General features: G+C 48.7%; 2 protein-coding genes across 6 annotated transcripts in view; both read right to left on the reverse strand.

The window, feature by feature from the left end:
• Positions 1 to 867: 867 nt before the first annotated feature.
• Positions 868 to 4,705, reverse strand: HMGN2 (high mobility group nucleosomal binding domain 2). Its single transcript, XM_043995263.1, has 6 exons — positions 4,484 to 4,705; positions 3,462 to 3,506; positions 3,099 to 3,128; positions 2,703 to 2,753; positions 1,903 to 1,998; positions 868 to 965 (listed from the first exon to the last, which is right to left on the reverse strand). The coding sequence occupies exons 1-6, from the start codon at positions 4,496 to 4,498 to the stop codon at positions 930 to 932; spliced, it is 273 nt and encodes a 90-aa protein (XP_043851198.1). The 5' UTR covers positions 4,499 to 4,705; the 3' UTR covers positions 868 to 929.
• Positions 4,706 to 5,740: 1,035 nt separating this feature from the next.
• The window catches only part of DHDDS (dehydrodolichyl diphosphate synthase subunit), a 38,815-nt gene continuing 27,050 nt past the window's right edge, over positions 5,741 to 17,505 (reverse strand). For all 5 annotated transcript variants that reach the window (XM_043996211.1, XM_043996208.1, XM_043996210.1 and 2 more), the window contains 2 exons: positions 14,227 to 14,334; positions 5,741 to 8,024 (listed from right to left, as the gene is read on the reverse strand). In XM_043996211.1, coding sequence (XP_043852146.1) covers positions 7,788 to 8,024; positions 14,227 to 14,334 — 345 coding nt within the window. In that variant the 3' untranslated portion in view covers positions 5,741 to 7,787. The remainder of the gene's footprint in view (positions 8,025 to 14,226; positions 14,335 to 17,505) is intronic.

Consider the following 17,505-nt stretch of genomic DNA (forward strand, 5'->3'; position numbering starts at 1 on the left):
CTAAGACATTTGATTACCAACCTGGGCTCCACAGGAAGTAGAAAAATATTCTAACGTCCAAGCCAAACTGTATCCAGCTTTATTAAAGATACTTTTCATAAACAATCATGGTATTCAGGCAGGACATGGGCTACGATCGGCAACAGTATACAACAACTTTCAAACTCCCCTCCTCCGTGGACTACCAAAAACATAAAGTCACTATAAAACCCAATGAAGAGTCTTTAATTTTATACTTTAAACAGGGAAAAGTTTAGAGTGAGGGTGGACACTTTCACATTGAGCGTATGTTGTTTAACAACTTTCACGAGCCTACCCTGACTTTGAGGAAATGAAATGAAAAACTGCAGAATTCTTAATTGGAAAAGATCCCCAATATGAAAGGAACTTCGGCTCTTTTGGGGAGGCCTCTCAGGGCCATAATTGAAGTTCAGATTACCTGAAAGACTGGTATCCAACACAATTGATTTGGGGGTGGGGAAAGGAGGGAAATAGGGGCAGGTCCTGATAGGGCCCCTGGGTTTGGAGGAGATAAGTTGATGCTTATGGCAGAAAGGGAAGTACAAATTTTTTGTAGTTATCCACTCCCTACCCCTCACCAGACAGGGCTGTGGGTATCAGTGTTCAGATCTATGTATCTGGGTGTGTGTGTGTGTGTGTCAGGGAACCTACTCTTGGTATTCAAGAGAAGTCCTCTTATAAACCAGGAGGGGAAGAAATCCCCACCCATTTCAACCCAGCTTCTGAGGACATCCTATCTGTAACATCTGCACCATCCCCCCAAAACAAACAACAAAGCGTTCTGTGTGCTAACAACATAGCTTAAAAAAAAGTAAACACAAATTCTGCATTTTTATAAAACTTGATAAAAATAGTATTTCAAACTGTACAGTCACCAGAAGTACACAGTTATCAAAAATTCACACAATTCACTTGGCATCTCCAGCACCTTCAGCTTTCTGTGCCCTGAAAGAAAAAGAATATAGCTATTAATAGCATGGATGGGCATGACACATAGCCAGGTTCACTGGAGATCTGAGTAAGAGTTCTGTCTAGGCACTAACTTCTGTATGCCCCTGGGCAGATCCCTACCCTTGTCTCTTAAGTTGGTCCAACTTTATGATGGGAATTTTTTATCACTTCCCTCACAAGGCTACTGTGAAAAAAGCACTTTGCAAATGATAAAAAGCCCTACGTACATATCTCTATATATGTGAACAACTTTCAGTATCATGACCTTGCCTGAAACCTACTAAACTATTCCTTTCGATGTTTCTTCTTCCCTCCCATGACCAGGTTTTCATGTTTTAGGTAAGAGGCATTGTTAGGTACTTCAAAGAGATTGACTGTTGTTATTTAAAATCCAATTAAGAGTTACTACATGACCTTGGGCAAGTCAGTCATAGATTGAGAGCTACCAGGGGACCTCCAAGATCTAGTCTACACCCCCCATTTTAGAGATGAGGAAAACTGAGCCCCAGAAAGGGAAAGCATGCCTTGTCTAAGGTCCCAACAGATTGTAACTCCTTCTCTGGGCCTCCAGTTTTCTCATCTGTAAAATGTTGTTAGACTAGATGTTATTCAATGTCCTTTCTGGCTCTTAATGTTTTACCATTTTATGAGTGGTGCTTCTGGAGTGGAGGGCAAAAATTTACGAGGTGCATGCAATATTCTCAGCAGTCTTTGGGACAACTGGCAAACACATGGCAGTGAAGGAGCAAATTTCTTATTGCAACTTAAAACGTCAGTTCAGTGAATTCCTGCTTTAAAATGGGCAGAAGGAAAAACTGCATTAACTGGAGGATACACAAATGTTCAGATCCCAATGAGATTATGCTGTTGCCATTAAATGCAATCGACAGTCTCTGAGGTCAGTAACTGGCTGAACAAGTAAGACTTTACCTGGTCTGTTTTGGCATCTCCATTCTCTGCAGGGTTGTTCCCATCCTTACCGGCGTCAGCCTTTCCCTTTTTCCCTTTGGGTAACTTCTCTCCCTTCTAATAAGAAAAAGATGTTGGCACCACTCATTTACAAATTCACAGAATGTTAGAAAAAACTCAACATTGATTAAGTGAGGACTAGGTCTTCTATGTAATACATACAAATCTTTTGTAATACCATTGGATTTCACCACAGCATAATAAAGCAAATATAGATGCACTGAGAGACAGCCTGGTCCAAAAAACTCTGTTTTTGCCTAGTTCTGTGACCCTAGATTAGTTGCTTAAATGAGGATAACAGTTGTCGTGATATAACTGTCAGCCATTATAATGCATTGTTTCTTTTAGACTATAACTCCATCAAGGCAGCCCTGGGCCTTATTTATCTTTGTTACCCCCCACTAGAACAGGGCCCACAGGCCTAAAGTGTTGAACTGGATACATAAACATTCAGATTGTACTCTATTATCACAAGAATCCTAATCAGCTTAAATATGGATGCATAAATGGAGTAAAATCTAATCAGATGACACTAGTCAAGGTTTTGTTGAAAATTCTGCACATAGAAAACTTAATTAGGAAACTAGTTTCACAAAAATGTCAAGAACATGGTGAACATCAATGAACCTGGCCTCTCTAGAGCTCAAGTTTCATGTGTATAAAATGAACAAGCTGTTCTAGGCCTTGAAAGTTCCTTCCATTTCTAATATTCCTTCATTTCCTTTCCTCCCTCCCTTCCCCAACAGACCCACCAAGTTTACCTTTGCAGGTGCCTTTTTGGGTTTGGGTTCTGGCTTCGGAGGGGCAGGTTTCTAATTTCGAAAGGAAAAATAGGTCTAAAATTAAAGACTTGAACTACAGACTCTGAATGACAACACAAACTCAGAATCACCAGGTTCTGCCTCACTTGAAACCTCTGGTCTTCTTTGAAATTCCCCACCCAATTTTATTTTAGGTCATCCTCTTTTAAAGGCCCAAAGGAAGGGTTAGTATTTTAGATAGGTATGTAAGGACCCGTTGGGAACCAGCTCAAGAGAGGACTATAAGTACCATCTCAACCACTTACTAGTAAATTAGTTAAGTAAGCTTCCTTCGACAGAAGATTAATTTTCCATCTATTCTTGCCTTTCAGTAAGGTAAGAAGAAAAGGTACTTACAGCAGATAACCGTGCTGATCTCCTCTGTGGCTAGTAAAAAGAATGAAGAGAGCTAAGCGTAAGGTAGGAAAATGAGAAAGACTAACACTAGCAGAAAACACTGCTAAAATCCTTCAGCCTACTGTCACTCATAGCTGAGCCTTTTCACTAACAGTTTTGTGAGACACTCAGCAGTGACCTTCGGGGAGGGGGAGGAGCCTGTTGATAGACGCCACAAGTTCATTAAACAGGTTTGGGTCATCAAGCAAGTCGCTCACTCCAGGGCCCTGCCTGTCCCTCCCCTCTCCCTTTCCGAAGGTCCCCCACCCCCCACCCCCCCCCGGATCCCGGGCGCCTCCGGCACGAGAGACTTGACAAACTTACTTCGTCCTTAACCTTGGTCTTGTCTCCCTTAGCATCTCCTTCAGCCTGTTAAAAGAGGGCGGGGAAAGGCCGTTAAGGTTGGGGGGGGGCTCCCCGGGGCCCCGCCGGAGATCCCGCGGCCGAGAGGACTCAGGGGGCCGCCGCCTCCGCCGGGAGAGCCGCCAGGGTTGGGTGTCTTCACGAGAGGCAGAAGCAACAGCTGCAGACAGTGCAAATAACCCCCTTCCTCCTCCTCCTCCTCCTCCTTCCCCCCCCCCCCCCCCCGCCGAGGAGGGGCTCCAGGCGCCCGTTTCCATGGCACCCGTCGGGCGCTGGAGCGCGCGCGCAGAGCGGCTGGCGCCGGGGGAGGAGAGGGGAGGGGGTGGAAAGAGAATACTAAATCCCCGGCGCGCGCCGGCGTGGGGCTCGGGCGCGGGCCAGGGGGGCGTGGGCGGCCTCGCGCTCGGTGCGTCCCACTCTGGCTCCACCGCCCGGCGCTGAGGGGCGGGACGCGGACACGTGGTGCAAGCCCCGCCCCCGCTGGGGGCGGTTAGCCCCGCCCCTCCCTTCCCCGCCGCGCGGCGGTTTTTGGCGGCAGCGCGTCCTTCCCCTTCCCCCGCCCCCCCCTTATGCTCCCCTCCCCGCCCCCCACTCTCTCTTCACCCCCCTCCCCATTCCATTTCGCCCCGCGCGCGCCTCAGCTTTCCCGCCCTTCGGGTTTGAATTGCTTGCCCGAAGGGGAGGGGGCTCGGCGCGCGGGGTCGCGCGGGCCCTCGAGGCCGGCGGGAGGAGGAGGAGGATGACAGGCCCGAGGGGGGAGTAGGATCAACAGCCGCCAACATGGCTCCTCCCGCTGCCGCCGCGGCCCCTCCAATATGGCCCCTGCCGCCCGCAGGCGCCGGAGCCCGGGAGCAAGGAGGGGCCGCGTTTCGCCCGGCTTCGCGGCCTCCCGCCCCGGGCCCGCCCGCCCGCACCCAGCAGCCCAAGAGAAGGCGGCGGCGGGTGGCGGCTCCGCGCCCGAGCTGGGGCCCCGCGCCACGTACCTTTCTCTTGGGCATGGTGGTGACGGTGGAGGGGCGGGAGCAGCGGCAGCAGCGGAGTCTGGGCGCGGGTTGCAGCGGCGGCAGCGGCCGGTCCGGGGGTCGCTCCCGTCTCCTCTTCCTCACACTGCTTGGGCTCCGGGGGGTTTATAAAGTTTTTATAGCGCTGGGAGCCCCGGACCGGTTAGAACCGGATTTCACCTCCCGCCGCCGTTCATTGGCCCAGCTGGGGTCACGTGGGCGGGGTTTAAACTCACCTCCTCGGAGGGGATGGGGCGAGATTGGAGGGGGGAGCGCGAGGCGACTGCGCGCGGTGGGGGCGGGGGGCACCAGGCCGACTAGGGAGGCGCGCGCTAAATACGAGGCGCAAGAGGGGTGGGTTCGGACTCTCGTCTAAGGCTTGGTTTTGCAAACTCTTAAGTTCCTTCCACCTTAAGCAACCAAAGTCACTTCGTTTTCAAGCAATACCCAGGACACATTCAGGGTTCCCTCCCCCGCCCCCTGTCAGGGGGCCCCAGGGGTGGGGGTTGCGAGTCTCCTCCGAAGGCAGCGGTTTGTTGCGCGCAGCGTGGCAGCGCCCAAGCCACCAGCCTGCGCTGCTCCCGCTGCTTCGCGTGCACACAGCGTTGAGGCAGGGAAGGAACGAAGTGGGGGATACGGCTTGCTGCAGCCGGACGTGCAGCTCTCGGAGCTGCCGCTTCGCGGACATCTCCCAGAAAACTTACCTGGAGGCTGGTCTTTCCCCCCAGCAGAGGGGTTCCGGGCTGGGGGAAACGGTACTATTCGGGTGACTAGGGACCCGGGCAAGGAGGCCAGGTGGGAGCTGTCCTTTCAGCACCCTCCTTCTTGCCCAGTGGCCGCCCCACAAACAGTTCCCCCCACCCCCCACCGTGGCCCCTCTAGTCGAGTACCGGACCAAAGGCAAAAAGCCTGCCACAGTCCGTGCACAACTACCCTAGGCTGTCCCAGTAGGACCCATCTACGCAGGCACAGCAAAAATGATTGGTAGCCTCCCTTCTACACCCCCAACTCCCATTTTTTCTAACCTACCCTAAAACACAGCTGCACAAAGAAGAGTTGCAGGGGACCCAAGGGACTAGAGAGCAAACAGGGAAACGGGCTGCAAGGGGAAAGAAAAAGGGCGTTTTCCCTGCTCCCACTGACACTCCACAAAAGGGACGCTGGGAATCTGGAGAGGTAGCTGCTGTCCCCCTATGAGCAGGGCCTTCCATTGCATTAGTAGCAAATGACTTCTACAGGTGAGGCAGATACTCCTTTTTAATGGATTTGACGCTTGGGAGACCACAGATGAATAAATGGGGGTAGAGAAGGGTGAAGCTACATTACAGGGAGGGTTATTTAAATTAGATACCACCTGATTTCGAAATCTAGAGTTTGGTAAAGGGGTGAAGGTAGAGATCAACATTTCCTTGCAACTAAAGTGTAGCCACAACAGTACAAATTCAAACCACCTGTGTTTTGCAGCTCCTGCTCCAGCCTGGAACTTCGGTCTCACTTCCTCCAAGCTCAGTGCTATATCCCAAAGGTGCCCTGGGGTGTAACTCCTCCCTGCTCCACCCCACACACCTTTCCCAGAACCCAAAGACTGATGGCCAATTAAGGATGCCAGCCCCATTAATCACCTGGGCCATCCCTCCGTGCAACCCAAGTTAATCTTGGCCGATGTAGGCAGGTCGAGAAACAGGACCACTTCGTCCTTCATGTCACTCAAGCTCATCTACAGGCCAATTCTATTCATTGCCTCCAGCCCCTTGTTCCCTCTTAATTGTAGGGCTCCAAATTATAGCATTATAATTCATGGCTCCCTAATTTAAGCTGTCAACAGCCCCATTTTAAAGCTGGGAAATACATAGCACCTGCTCTCTGGGAACCCTGTGCTAACACTAAGTGTAGGGGGCGGGAATCATCCCAAGGGGGGAAAGTAAGGGCTAGTAGCCTTAATATTTCTGGGGGAAATGCCTCATTCCAAAAGCAGCAATGACAATAATAAAGATACTTGAGGGCCAAGTTAACTGGAAAAAAGGCACTCTTTGATAGGCCTGGAGGAAATGATCTGGAAAACTCAAAGAAGCGACAAGAGTATCTGGCATCAGATGGGATTACAGGCGTACAGCTTTTGCTGCTATCCCAAGCCCCTGAAGTAGAGGAGCTCAAGAAGAGAGCCCCTTCCAAAGCCGCAAAGGGGCCAAGCTGCTAATCCTCTGAGCAGCTTTTGCGTCTTGGGAGGCAAGGAGAGAGAAAGGAAGGACACAGCCCATGACCCTTCCCTCTGGTTCATACTGTGGGGTCCACTCTACTAAGGCCAAAAGCAGAAGAGCTGCTACCACCTGGAGCTTTTCCAAGATGGGTCAGACCCGAGATCTGCTTATCAAGAGGGCCACTACTGTCCCAGCCAGGGCCACGGGAGGAGGGCATCAGCCATCAGGGAAGAAGTGTCCCAGCCAAACAGACACGCTGGTTCTTCTCAGTTAGCCAAGTTAAGAGGACCTGCTCTGGCAGAGAAGAGAGGCTGGCCCCATGACCCTGCCTGAGAAAAGCATGTATGGGCTGAGTCAACAATAGGTAATTGGATTGTCATCACAGGCCTAGTTCTACCACTGGAGAAGCCCAGGTTTTCATCAGAGCAATCAGAGCTGCCTGACATGCCAGGAGTGGGGGGAAGAAATAGCAAGGCCAGGTGGAAATGCTCATGAGGGGAAGCAGATGGCTAGCCTTCCCTTCTGTCTTTACCCCCAGCCCCAAAACACTTCCCAGCTTTCTGTCAAATCCAAAGTGAACGAAAACCTGTTGTGAGGGAAATGGAGGCGTGGAGGTCGTGGGGTGGGAGGCTGTGCCAACACGGTAGTTAGTAGTACTTTCTGGGCTGAGGAAGTGCTCTACACCCAAACAACCTTATATTAAAAAGCCCCATACCGAGGGGAGAGATGATGTGTGTTGGAAGATAAGGAAACCTGGCCACCAGCAGCTCAGGAGGTGACAGGTCTGAAGGAACAGGTTCACTTTAGAACCTGATGCTCCCCAAGTTGCCCATGGGTACTGAGAGAGCTACAGGGTGCCACAAGGAAGACATTCACCTTCTGTCATCCCTAACCAACCCCTTTGTGGGGGTTGGACAGAGGGCATCAATTGACAAAGAATCTAGCTAGGCAGAAAGGCCCAATCCCCACCGCACCTGTTCCCAGGATTAGAGCAAATCTCATTATCAAAACCCAAGTTGATTCTTCTCAGGAATCGTGGATCAGGCCTGTGGCCAGCGAGCAGGAACACAAGCGGGCCACCTGCCCTTTCACGCTGATGCCGTGCCCAGGCGTGCCAGCCACTCTTCTCGTTTGTGCTCCAGGGCCTGCAGGAAGCCCTGCACACGTTCCTCCCGTCCTGATGCGCGTTTGTGCAAGAGAATGCGCCGAAGCTGGCTGTCCCTGCCAGGCCCACAGCCCTCCTGGAGCAGCTGCTCTGTCACTGCGGCCTGGTCACTCTCCAGCTGCTGCCTCTTCCGTTCCTCCACATACGCCTCTCTGGCCTTCTGCCGGAGATAATCAGGGGAAGGGGAGCATGGATAAGATTCAAGTAGGGCAGAGGCAGGAGTAGGGTGACTGACTGCACTGGACAACAAGGGCAAGAGGTGAAAGCAGGTCTTGGACTTAGGGTGACCTGGGAGGTGGTGAAGCAGAGGGGGGATCAGGGGAGATAAGGACAAGTGCTAGGGACAGCTTAGTGACGCTGCAGAAAACCTCCACATGCCGACTTACACCTTGGAGGACATCACCAGGGAGACCCACCAGGAAGACAGGGAAGCACTAGACAACTGGGGCTGCTGGGGAGCTGCCACGATTCCTCTGTGCACCTGCTCATCTCCTCCCAATCCCATCTCTGCCTGTTCAGTTCCATCTCATGCTTCAGGCACCACCAGACAGCAGTTAAACAGCCTTCAAACAGACAAACCACTTGCCTCACAACTAGCTCGGAGAAGGTACTGCATCACTGCCCTACCTTACAGATTAAAGAAGTATGGCTCAGACAGGTTGGAGACTGGTTTGGGGTCAGTGTTAGCGCCCTGGTTTTTAGGCCCCTGATTTCAAGTCCAGTGTTCTTCTGACATCATGTTGCTCCTCTATGAAGCTCCAACTCCTAGTCCTTTCTGTTTTCTGAACTCTCCTAGAATTAAGTTCGTACCTCTCTTGGCATACTTACTGCATTACCTCCCCTACAAAACTACAAAGTCCATATTGGATGGGGTGGGGGAAAAGGAAATCAACATTTATTAAGCACCTACTGGGGGATGGGCACTGGGCTAAGTGCTTTACAATGATCTCACTTGATTTTACAGTGAGGAAACTGAGGCAAACAGGGCCAAGTGACTTGCTCAGAGTCACAGAGCATTTGAGGCCAGATTCAAACTCAGGTCTTCCTGACTCAGGCCTGGCGCTCTGTGCACGATGGCGCCACCAGCTGCCTCTAGCACACAGGCTGGGGATTCAGGTCAAGGCTGGGCACAAGCGAATAGAAAGGTCTACTGGGCTGGGACCAAGACCCTACTGCCATCCCTCACTGGGCATTCACCTGCCAATCTGAGTTCTAGCACCTCACTCTGCCAAATCTGACTTACACTAAAAACTAGTTCTGTTAGGCCAACTGCCTGCTTTCCCTTCCTTCACTAATCATTTCTCTCCACTTAGAGTGCTTTCCGTTTTTACACCATTTCACTTGTCTTGACGCTCTTCGTTAGGTGACTTGGCCAAGGTCACATAGCTAGTAAGAGTTGGAGCCAGGCCAGGATTAGGTTTTCTGGGGCAGCTAGGTATCAAAGTGCATCAAGATTTGACTTCGAGGGGACAGCTAGGTGGTGCAGTGGATAAAGCACTGGGGCTGGATTCAGGAGGACCTAAGCTCAAATTTGACCTCAGACACTTGACACTTACTAGCTGTGTGACCCTGGGTAAGTCATTTAACCCTCACTGCCCCGAAAAAAAAAATTAATTAATTAAAAATCCTACCTCAGACTAGCTATGTGAACCTGAGAGCAAGTTACTTCACCTCTCTCTTTTGACATCTGTAAAATGGGGCTAAAGAGCACCTCCCTCAGAGTTGTTCTGAGGATCACGTGGGATAATATATGCAAAGTGCTTTGTAAACCTTAAGGAGCTATATAAATGCTAACTAGCTACCATCATCATCATTATTTTAAAACAGCCAATGCTCTATCACAGAATCACAGATTTATAGTTCAAAGAGACCAAAGGTCAGCTAGTTCAACACCTATATTTTACAAATAAGAAAACTGAGCTCCAAAGAGGATGGCTGATATGGCCACGGTCAGACAGGTACTAAGTAGCAAGGCCAAAATTTGAATCTAGGTCCTTGGACTCAGAATTCATTGTACTTTCATCAAACCACGAAGCCAAGAGCTCCAACAAATTTATCCTCTGACCTACCAGTCCAACTCTCCGATGCTTTTCTGCCCCATCTGTGATGTCATTCCAGTAGATTGTGAGTGAACTGAAGTGACTGTCTCACTTCAGTATTTATATTCCCAGTGCCTAAGTGTCTAGCACACATAGGCACTTAAAGATGCTTGTTGATTGACTAGATGATTGGCTCTATTATTGACCAATCCAGACATTTACAAAGAATTGCAGAAATGGCCCTCATAAGTCCACTGGTCCCCCGCCTCACTTTTTTTTTTTTAAAGTGAGGCAATTGGGGTTAAGTGACTTGCCCGGGGTCACACAGCTAGTTAAGTGTTAAGTGTCTGAGGCCGGATTTGAACTCGGGTACTCCTGACTCCAGGGCCGGTGCTCTATCCACTGCGCCACCTAGCTGCCCCCGCCTCACTTTTTAAGAGAAGGAAGTGTTTGGCCAGAAAGATTAAGTCACAGACTGGACAAGAGGCCTTTGAATTAGGAGCTGGTGAGAACCAGACTCAAGAGGACACAAAGGCCCCTGCCTAGTAGTCTGTTGTCATTTAAGCTTTTTTGCAGTTAAGGAAATAGCCAAATGGCTTGGCCTCCTTCAGAAAGAACAGGATTCCTACTCAATCAGGCACATCTTTGACATTAAGGTTTGATCAAGAAGCTCTTATCACAACTCTTGGGCCAAGAGGCCTTCCAGAGGTCGTTGCATTCTGAATCACTCTGGCTATTTTCCTGCAACCAAATCATCTCAAAGACAGGGATGAGCATTTAGCTCTAATCAACCAATGATCAAGCATTTGTTGCCTTCCCTTCCTCCCCTTCAAGTTCCCTGAAGGCAGAGATCAGACCTTGCCTGAACTTTCCTACCTCATGCAGTGCCCATCACGGTGCTCTGCCCACAAAAGGTGTGTAATAAACCTGTTCTGTAGTCATGTTTGCACTTATTGCACGAACTGTATGCCCAACATGGTATGGGAAGGTGAGGAGGGAAGGGAGATGATGCCTGTGGGAGCTCTGTCATGTCTGAGGTGCAGGAGGACTTGTTTTAGGGATACAGCCCACAGTCAGATCATGGGCACCCACACCTTTATGGATTAAGGACGAAGGGTAGTGAGATCACAAAGGAGCTTGGGCTCTCAGCATGCTCTGGTGGCTCCTGGCCTGGAGCATGAGGAATGTGAGCAATCGATCTCTCTCGTCTTTGCTCTTTGCCCAATGTACTGAAAGACATTTGACCAGGTGGTTAGGTGGTTTCCCCTTCATAAGATCATTCTTAGAGGTTGAAGACTGAGCTCACAAACCCTTAATTTTGTTAATGATCCCATATCAATTAAGTATCACAATGAGCTCTATTCCAAGTCCAGTGTATGGAATACAGGACAATGAACTACTAACTGGTATGATTTCCCAAGAGCTCTCATTTTAGGGCTGCAGCCTAGACATATACTGAATATTTTATTCAAATGTAAGAGGCAGGGTATGAAATACAAAGTAGACAGAATTACAAGTCAAGAAATCAGGTTCTGATCCTGCCGTGCCACCAACTCACTTGGTGACTTTGGGGAAAAGATGTCCCCTGCTCTCAGCCCATTTTTCCTCTAGAAAATGAGGGGAGAGGCAGGAGTGAGTGATGTCTATAATGCCTCCAGATTCGAGCTGCTGGGATTCTATGATATTTTCTGCTGGTTCATCCACAAATTTACGATCCTTGATGAAGAATTGCAAAGATTCCTTCTCCCTTGTGCACAGAAATTAACCTGGTGAGAAGCTGATACAGATCCTGTCTCGGAAGGTTCCTCCCCTTCCTGTTACTCTCCTCAATGCCGCTGGCTGTGCACCTTTTGGCTTTCTTGCTGCTCACCTAGATGGCTCAGCTAGCTTCTGCTCAGCTCCCTGACTCCTCCTGTGCACTAAGTTCACGGATGCCTGCCCAGACGGACTTTCTTGCTTCCTTCCAAACTCTGAGACCTGGCTAATCTCAAAGACCAGCTCAAGCACTGCTTCCTCCTCAAAGCTCTCCCTGATCAACTGAGCAAGAAGTGACCTTCCTTAAGGTCCTTTGTCACTGAATTTCACTTTACAGATGAAGAAACTGAGGCCCAGACTGGAAAGATGATTTTTCCAGGATTACGCAGCTAATCAGTAGGAGACTTGAATAGAATCTAGGTCTATTTTCCCATATAATCTATGTTATTTAGATAGTGCACGAGTGAAAATAGCAACTTGTTTTCTTGAATTCAGATATCATAGAGTCTCTCATATTATTCAGTATCTCTTTATGGGCACAAGTTATCTCACAACTTCTTATTTTTCTTTGTACAGGAGGTAGAGTTGTGAAGAGTATTATACTCACAGTTCTTAACTCTGACAATAAATGGGTAGATCCTGACAACTCAGTTAATCTTTGTGCCTCAATTTTCGACTCTATAAAATGGGGAGAGTATGTGATAGGCAGTGTGAAAGGGTAACAGAGAGGGCTGGCCTGTGTTCAAGTCTTGCCTCTCCTACAGATTAGTGATATTATTACGGGCAGGCCCTTTAAAGTCTTAGAACCAGAGCTGTGAATCTGCCTTGTTAGAAGAAGTCTCCACAGCATACATTGCCTACCAAACCCTTCATGTCAATCACAGGGCTGTTGTGATGAGAACACACTGGAAACACTCCAATGTTTTACAAATATGAGTTTTCTTTTCTGTTGTTCTTCTTCTTATGACTGTCTTATCCCCCTCCCTTCAGTAATGCTCATAATGATGTACAAGTTTACATGTGTACTGGTCACTCCTGTACCCAAAAGGCAGCACAGCATGATGCCAGAGTCATGGACTTCACATTGCTGTGTTGTGTGTGAAAACTAGCGACAGCCTGGGCATAGCCCCTGCTGGGGACAGTGTTCCCCCACTCATCCTGAAAAGGGCACTGCACATGGAATGTTATCTGCATGTTAGGGGGCAAAGGCACAGGTCTGCAGAGGGTAGGCTCTCTGCTTCCTAGGCCATGATTCCTGCACTTGACCATTCCACCGTGTGACCACAGATACAGTCAAGAAACAGCTTAGCTAATCAAGCTCACAGGTAACTTTTCTGAGAGTCAACTAACAAACCTATATAGGGCCAAGAACAAAAGTATGGCCTTGGAAAAGTGACAAGCAACCCCATCTCCCTCCCTGATATCTAGTCAGGACCCTTCCAAACTCTCGTAGCACCCCCCCAAAAAACACAGTTTACTGTGGTCCTCTCAGGTCAAGGTAAGCAGGCCAAAGCTCCCAGCAGAGCTGAATCTAGACTAGCACTTTATGGGTTTTAAAGGGGACTGATTTAAGTCTGGATTTTCTTTGCTCCTAGAAATCCTTCCAGGTGGTACCAAAGTCCTAGCAACAAAGCTGGGCTGGTGTGTCAAGCATCTCTAGGGTCTTGAGCTGGGCCAGGGGTAATGGGAGGAGGAAATTCAAAAGTAAAAAAATGCTTCTCCACAGCCATAATTGTTGCCACTAAGCCCATGTTTCTTATTCACTGAAAAGTTAGCCCCAAAGGCCTCCCTTACTCAAAGCCTAGGCCTCTTTTATTTTAAATACAATTCTAATTAGCCTGACTACCTGGTCTTTCCAGCTTATAGCAAATGAGAAAAGATGTAGACTGTTGCTAGCAGCAGGCAGAGTGACGGCAGAAAGATGACTTTAAGTCATCAAGAAGGGTTAAACCATATTCAGTATACTCTGTTTAAAAAGGGAGGGAAGCATGAAATGTATTTTAGGGCAATTTCCATTTAAAAAATGGTTAAATTTTAAATGAAAAAGTTTGGCTCTTAAAGGGCTAAGCTTTAAGTAGGTGGAAAATTCCCCTACACAGAACAGTTCATTCCCCTGTGATGTTGGATAAATGAGGCCTTACTGTACTTCTTTCAAGTTTGAAGGAGATGGTTGTAAAGTACATTAAGGGCCCCAAGTTCTAATATGCTGGGGCTCACTGAACAAGACCAAATCAACTCAGGCCAAGCAGCGTAAATGTTCATCCTGTTCATCTTTTTGGCCCACAGAGTTTGAATTACACAGACACCATTCCATCTCCCTCCTGCCTGGATATCATGTGAGGCAGGCCTAGAAAGACTACGGTTTGGTTCAAGAGCCACTGATGCTCTGTGCGACTCAGGCCTTACCCACCAGTTATGCTGTTGGATCATCTCAGGCGCCACAGGGCCACGGTGCTGACAAGCCTCCTTTGTGGGGATAGAAGAGGGCTCTGTGGGTAGACATCCTCCACCTCCTCCCCTCCCCTCCCCTGCCCTGCTTTTTGCCCAGGCAGATTCTGGGACTCTTACCTGTAACATGCTGTGGTTCATCTGGAACTGCAAGATGGCTTCACAGAGGTTCCAGAAGGAGTATTCTGGCCAGAGAATGGGTTGGAACACCAGGCAAGAATGAGATGTCTAGCATGGGTGGGCAGAGAAGGGCAGAAGATAAACACAGCTCAGGCATTCTGCCTGTGAGACCTCCTTATCCCTCCCTGGCGGCCCAGCCCCAGAAGATGGGATACAACTGAGGGCAGATGCTGAGAAACCCGGGACAAAGGAAAGCAGAGCAGTGTGGTGGCTGGAGCACCAGACAGATGGTGAGTCAGACAAAAAGGCTTGGATATAAATCCCACCTGATATTTACTTGCTTTGTGACCCTGGGCCAATCCCTTCACCTCTCTACCTTCATGTTTGATCTGCAAAACAGGGACACTACTACTTTTTTTTTTTTTTTAAGTGAAGCAATTGGGGTTAAGTGACTTGCCCAGGGTCACACAGCTAGTAAGTATCAAGTGTCTGAGGCTAGATTTGAACTCAGGTACTTCTGACTCCAGGGCCGGTGCTCTATCCACTGCGCCACCTAGTTGCCCCGAGGAAGCTGAGGTAGCTAGATTACATACAGTGGACTGAGAGCCAGGAGGACCTGAGTTCAAATCCCACCTCAGACACCTACCAGCTGTGTGACTCTAGGCAAGTCACTCAGCCCATGTCTGCCTCAGTTTCCTTATCTGTAAAGTGGGCATAACAGCACCTTCCTCCCAGGGTTGTGGTGAGGATCGAATGAGAGAACACATAAAGTGCTTTGCAGACCATCAAGTGCTCTGTAACTGCTACACTACTACTAAAAATAATGCCTGATTCGCATGTACATAAAGCCCTCTGCAGCCTGGTAAGTGCTGGGTAAATGGCAGTTAATATAAATCCTCATTTTTTTATAGCTGCTCCAAAGCCAGAGGGGATTTTAGAAGTTGTCTAGCCCCAAATCCCCTCTATTTCTTGAACAGCATTCATGGTCACCTAGGCTGGGCTCTGAGACATGCCATGAAGGAGAAGTTATTGTCCCTAGTGGGAGCCCATTACATCATTAGACACTTCTGTTCCTTCTTGGATTGAGCCAGAAACTGGCTGTGATTCCCACTTGATAGGCACAGCTTGGCTCCCCTCTATATGAAGGCTCTTTGAAACATTTTTGTGGGGAGTGAGGCAGTTGGGGTTAAGTGACTTGCCCAGGGTCACACAGCTAGTGTCAATAGTCTGAGGCCAGATTTGAACTCAGGTCCTCCTGACTCCAGGGCCAGTGCTCCACCCACTGAGCCACCTAGCTGCCTCTCTTCAAAACTTTTGAAGACAGTAATCATATCTTTTTTGTCTCTTCATTTTTAGGTTCAAAGCTCCCAGTTCCTTCTTCATATGGTTTCCAGACTCCACCCCCTCAAGCATCTCACTTTTGCTCTTTGGGCCTCTCCGACTTGTTGACCCCACTTAAAACATGGCTACTCTGCCTGAACACAACAGCCCAGACGTGGTCTGACCAGCAATGAAGACAGTGGGCCTGGCACTTCCCAGGACTGGATACCTCCTTCTTTTAAGGCAGCTCAAGGCTGCATTAGCTCCCTACGTGGTCTTTTATTTGTTTGTTTGTTTTTTTTTGTTTTTTAGTGAGGCAATTGGGGTTAAGTGACTTGCCCAGGGTCACACAGCTAGTAAAAGTGTTAAGTGTCTGAGGCCGGATTTGAACTCAGGTACTCCTGACTCCAGGGCCGGTGCTCTATCCACTGCGCCATCTAGCTGCCCACTACGTGGTCTTTTAATCAAAGCTTGCGGCCAATTAAAGCCCCCCACCCTTTTCCACTTGACCTGCTGCCAAGCAGGCTTCTCCCACCCCTTGTACTTTGTTTTGTGGATAATCTGCTTGGTTGACAAGGACCACTTTCCCCAGTGTCCAGCAGGGCCCCAGCAACCATATGTGTGCGGGGGGAATAGCTCTAAAGTCAAACAGAAATTATTTCCACTGACAATAGTCAATAGGGATAAAGTTGAGCTTGCACAGATATGATGTGTATCATAGGCTACGTCCCTCTTCTCTCCACAGTGTCATGTGGTGAAAACTTCCATTATCTGAGTGCCAGAGAAGCAGGATTGGAACCCCTTCCTCCCATGCTCACTCAGGTTTGACCTCATGGACGTCACTCGAACTCCCTGGGCCTGATTCCTAATCTCTAAAAGTGAGGAGTTGTTTTCTGAAGTCCCTTCAGGCTTTTTATCAGTGGTCCTAAGACCAGCATGAGACGGCTTTGATTTTCCTCCTTATGGCTTTAGCTGCGCCCCACAACAACATTGGGAAAGTCAAAGGTACAAGGGAGAGGAGGAACAGGGCCTTCACCAAGTGGATGAAGGATGAAGAGAACATATGATCATTGGCTACACAGCCTAAGGCCCACCTCCTCATCAGAAAGTCAAAGGAGACTGTATTCCCTAGACTTGTCCCTTTTCACATATTCACCCAAGGATCCTTATAATGCAAACTGGAACACCACAGTCTCTTCACTCTTCTTACGTGAGTTCGTCAACTATCTGAGAAAATCTATTGCATGTCTCTGAAGTATCCAGGGTAAAGTTACTTCATTGATTCCTCAGTGTTCAGATTTTTTGCTTATAGTTGTTAGAGTTGCTCTTAAAGAGGATGCCCCAAACTGAAAACAATACTAGAGATGTGGTCTGGGCAAAGTGAAGTGTGACAATCACTTTCCTTGAGTAGTCCATGTGTTTTTATCATTGCAGCCTAAGAGAATATTCCTCCCAGTGGCCAAGAAGAATTAGGAACTCTTTCTTCAAGGGACCCTCTGCTCCCCAGTAGGCCAACCATTCACACTAGCCATAGGCTTGGCTAACGGACAGTCTTTTAAAAGTCATAGGCCTTTATCTCTCCTTGGTTTTCTCTTTAAGAAAGTTACTTGTCTACACTAGATGTCTAGACTTCCTCTCCTCTGGCTCGATTCTAAAACCTCTACAATCTGGCCTTTGACTGAAATTTTCTCTGAAACTGCTGTCCCCAGTTACGAGTAATTTCTTTCTTTTTTTTTTTTAATGAGGCAATTGGGGTTAAGTGACTTGCCCAGGGTCACACAGCTAGTAAGTGTTAAGTGTCTGAGGCTGGATTTGAACCCAGGTACTCCTGACTCCAGGGCCAGTGCTCTATCCACTGCGCCACCTAGCCTATTCTTAATCCTCATGCTTCTTGACCTCTCCACAACCTCTAACTGATCCTCTCCTGGACATTCTCTTTTCTCCAGATGCCCATGTCAC

This window comes from Dromiciops gliroides, chromosome 3 (assembly GCF_019393635.1).
Source record: "Dromiciops gliroides isolate mDroGli1 chromosome 3, mDroGli1.pri, whole genome shotgun sequence".
NCBI classification, from domain to species: Eukaryota; Metazoa; Chordata; class Mammalia; order Microbiotheria; family Microbiotheriidae; genus Dromiciops; species Dromiciops gliroides.

Coding starts and splice junctions, on each gene's coding strand:
- HMGN2 (XM_043995263.1), bottom strand. Junction 2,754..3,098: donor GATCAGCACGGTTATCTGCT/GTAAGTACCTTT, acceptor TTTCGAAATTAG/AAACCTGCCCCTCCGAAGCC. Junction 966..1,902: donor GAGATGCCAAAACAGACCAG/GTAAAGTCTTAC, acceptor TTTTCTTTCAGG/GCACAGAAAGCTGAAGGTGC.